General features: G+C 27.6%; 1 protein-coding gene across 1 annotated transcript in view; it reads left to right on the top strand.

The window, feature by feature from the left end:
• The window catches only part of LOC119680895 (RNA polymerase-associated protein CTR9 homolog), a 4,932-nt gene extending 3,432 nt beyond the window's left edge, over positions 1-1,500 (top strand). The window contains exon 5 of the mRNA XM_038093911.1: positions 1,466-1,500. Within this exon, the coding sequence (XP_037949839.1) occupies positions 1,466-1,500 (35 nt within the window). The remainder of the gene's footprint in view (positions 1-1,465) is intronic.
• Positions 1,501-1,941: the final 441 nt, after the last annotated feature.

Genomic DNA, 1,941 nt, shown 5'->3' with positions numbered 1-1,941 from the left:
GTACTTGTCAACATTATCTAATATGTGTCGCTTATACCGCTGTGTAGCGATACCGTGTGGTTTTTGCCGCTAGTGTGCACCGATCTTAAACATTAAAAACATTTATACGATATTTTTTATTTAAATTTTCAAATCAATGGTCAAATCAATGGTCTTTTCTTGTAATATTACTATACTGTTTTAAAGCTGCAGATGTTATTGTCATTATTATTTTGTCTTCTTCGAGTCAAATATATTAATTTCATTTACACTTAGAAAAAATTCCCTTCTTTTTCCGAACCTGTTTATTAAGGAAGAACGCTAGCTCATCTTCTCTTTCGTCATCGATGTATAGTGATGTATACACGTCCCATGCACAGCTATAAATCTATACTCAAAAAAAAGTGGTTGATTCAACCAGATTTTAACTAAATCTCAAGTCATAATATTCTTACTCGACGCAACATGTTGGTTCAACTATACTACTTCTTAGTTTTTATATCTTCTTTACCACATCAACTAAAATTTTTCTAACAAAATGATCAGGTCAATTTAACTAGTACTTGATTAGAGTATATTTTTCCGAGTGTGCGCAAAAATGCTTCTCATTTACTTATTTAGCTTTTACAAATATGTATATTCTTTAGAGGTATAATTCTTCTGGATTACGCTGATATATACTGGCATAAAGTATACACATTTTATTCTACTGTGAATTAGCGCAGTACCCTTACTAAAAACATATGTTAATACTTCTACCGAATATTATGAACGGACTCACCTTAGATATACCTTTATTAGTAAGCAAATACATTTTTTTCAGCGCAAGTTTACTAGGTATTACTAGGTTTATTAGTTTATTTATTTATAGATATTAAATAATATATTTATTTAATTTATTGGGTCATGGATTTTATATACCACATACTAAGTTCGTACCTCATTTAGGTGTCTGTGTTGCTTAGTAATTCTGACGCTCATATGACCGCAATGTACCTCACTATAACAGTTTTGAATTATTCCAAATGATGGAACAGAGACCATATTAATTGCCAAGCTTCCTATTTGTTAAAAAATCGTATTTTTCTTTAATAGAGCTGTAAAATATTATCTTCTTTCCATTTATCCAAATTCTATAAAATCACTGTGTCAAAACAAAAAAAGCCTTTATATCGGGGAAATTATGGAACTTTAATATAACGTTATATATGCACAACAAATTTGTAAGTCGCAGTGCGGATTCCTCAATAATAATAATTTTTATCTGGGTTTTGTTAATTTTTATTATTAACAATAGTTAAAAGTAAGTGACCAATTACCCCAATGCAATACAATAACACACACACAAATAAAATAATAATAATAATATATTTTACTATATATATAAAAAAATATAATACAATTTATTTTATAATATTCAATATATATTATAAAAAACTGACAAAATATTATATTAAATATATATTCCAATACTTATTTATTGCAGCTATTACCGTCTTATCAAATAGCCCTCGTACATGATCACATCATACTCGCTTAATAAATTCATAAGTTGTATGAAGACATAAAGGGTTAAAGGATGTAATAAAAAATTATGCTTCCATTAACTAAATTATTTCTATTAATTATTATTTTTTATTTTTCTTAAATAAATTTTTTAATTTGATTGCTTTCCATAAGCACATGAATAGTAAAATATTATGAATGAATTTTTTATCAGTTCAACTGCTTCTCTCAGTTCCAGACTAGCAACAACAAAAAACAAACAAACAAAAATTGTTACATATTCGAGATCAACTGAATTTATAAAAAAACAACACCAACGGCACCACCACCAACAACAACAACAACAAATTATTAATTAATATGCTTTGTGTTATTTATTTGTGTTAATCAGTAGCGACTTTGGAATTTGATGCGTTGATAATCAAATATTCAAATTAGAGGTGCGGAGAGAGAAAT

The sequence above is a fragment of the Teleopsis dalmanni genome, chromosome 1, assembly GCF_002237135.1.
Source record: "Teleopsis dalmanni isolate 2A chromosome 1, ASM223713v2, whole genome shotgun sequence".
Lineage (NCBI taxonomy): Eukaryota > Metazoa > Arthropoda > Insecta > Diptera > Diopsidae > Teleopsis > Teleopsis dalmanni.
Note: the sequence above shows the minus strand (reverse complement) of the source record. Positions and strands in the feature narration are given on the sequence as shown.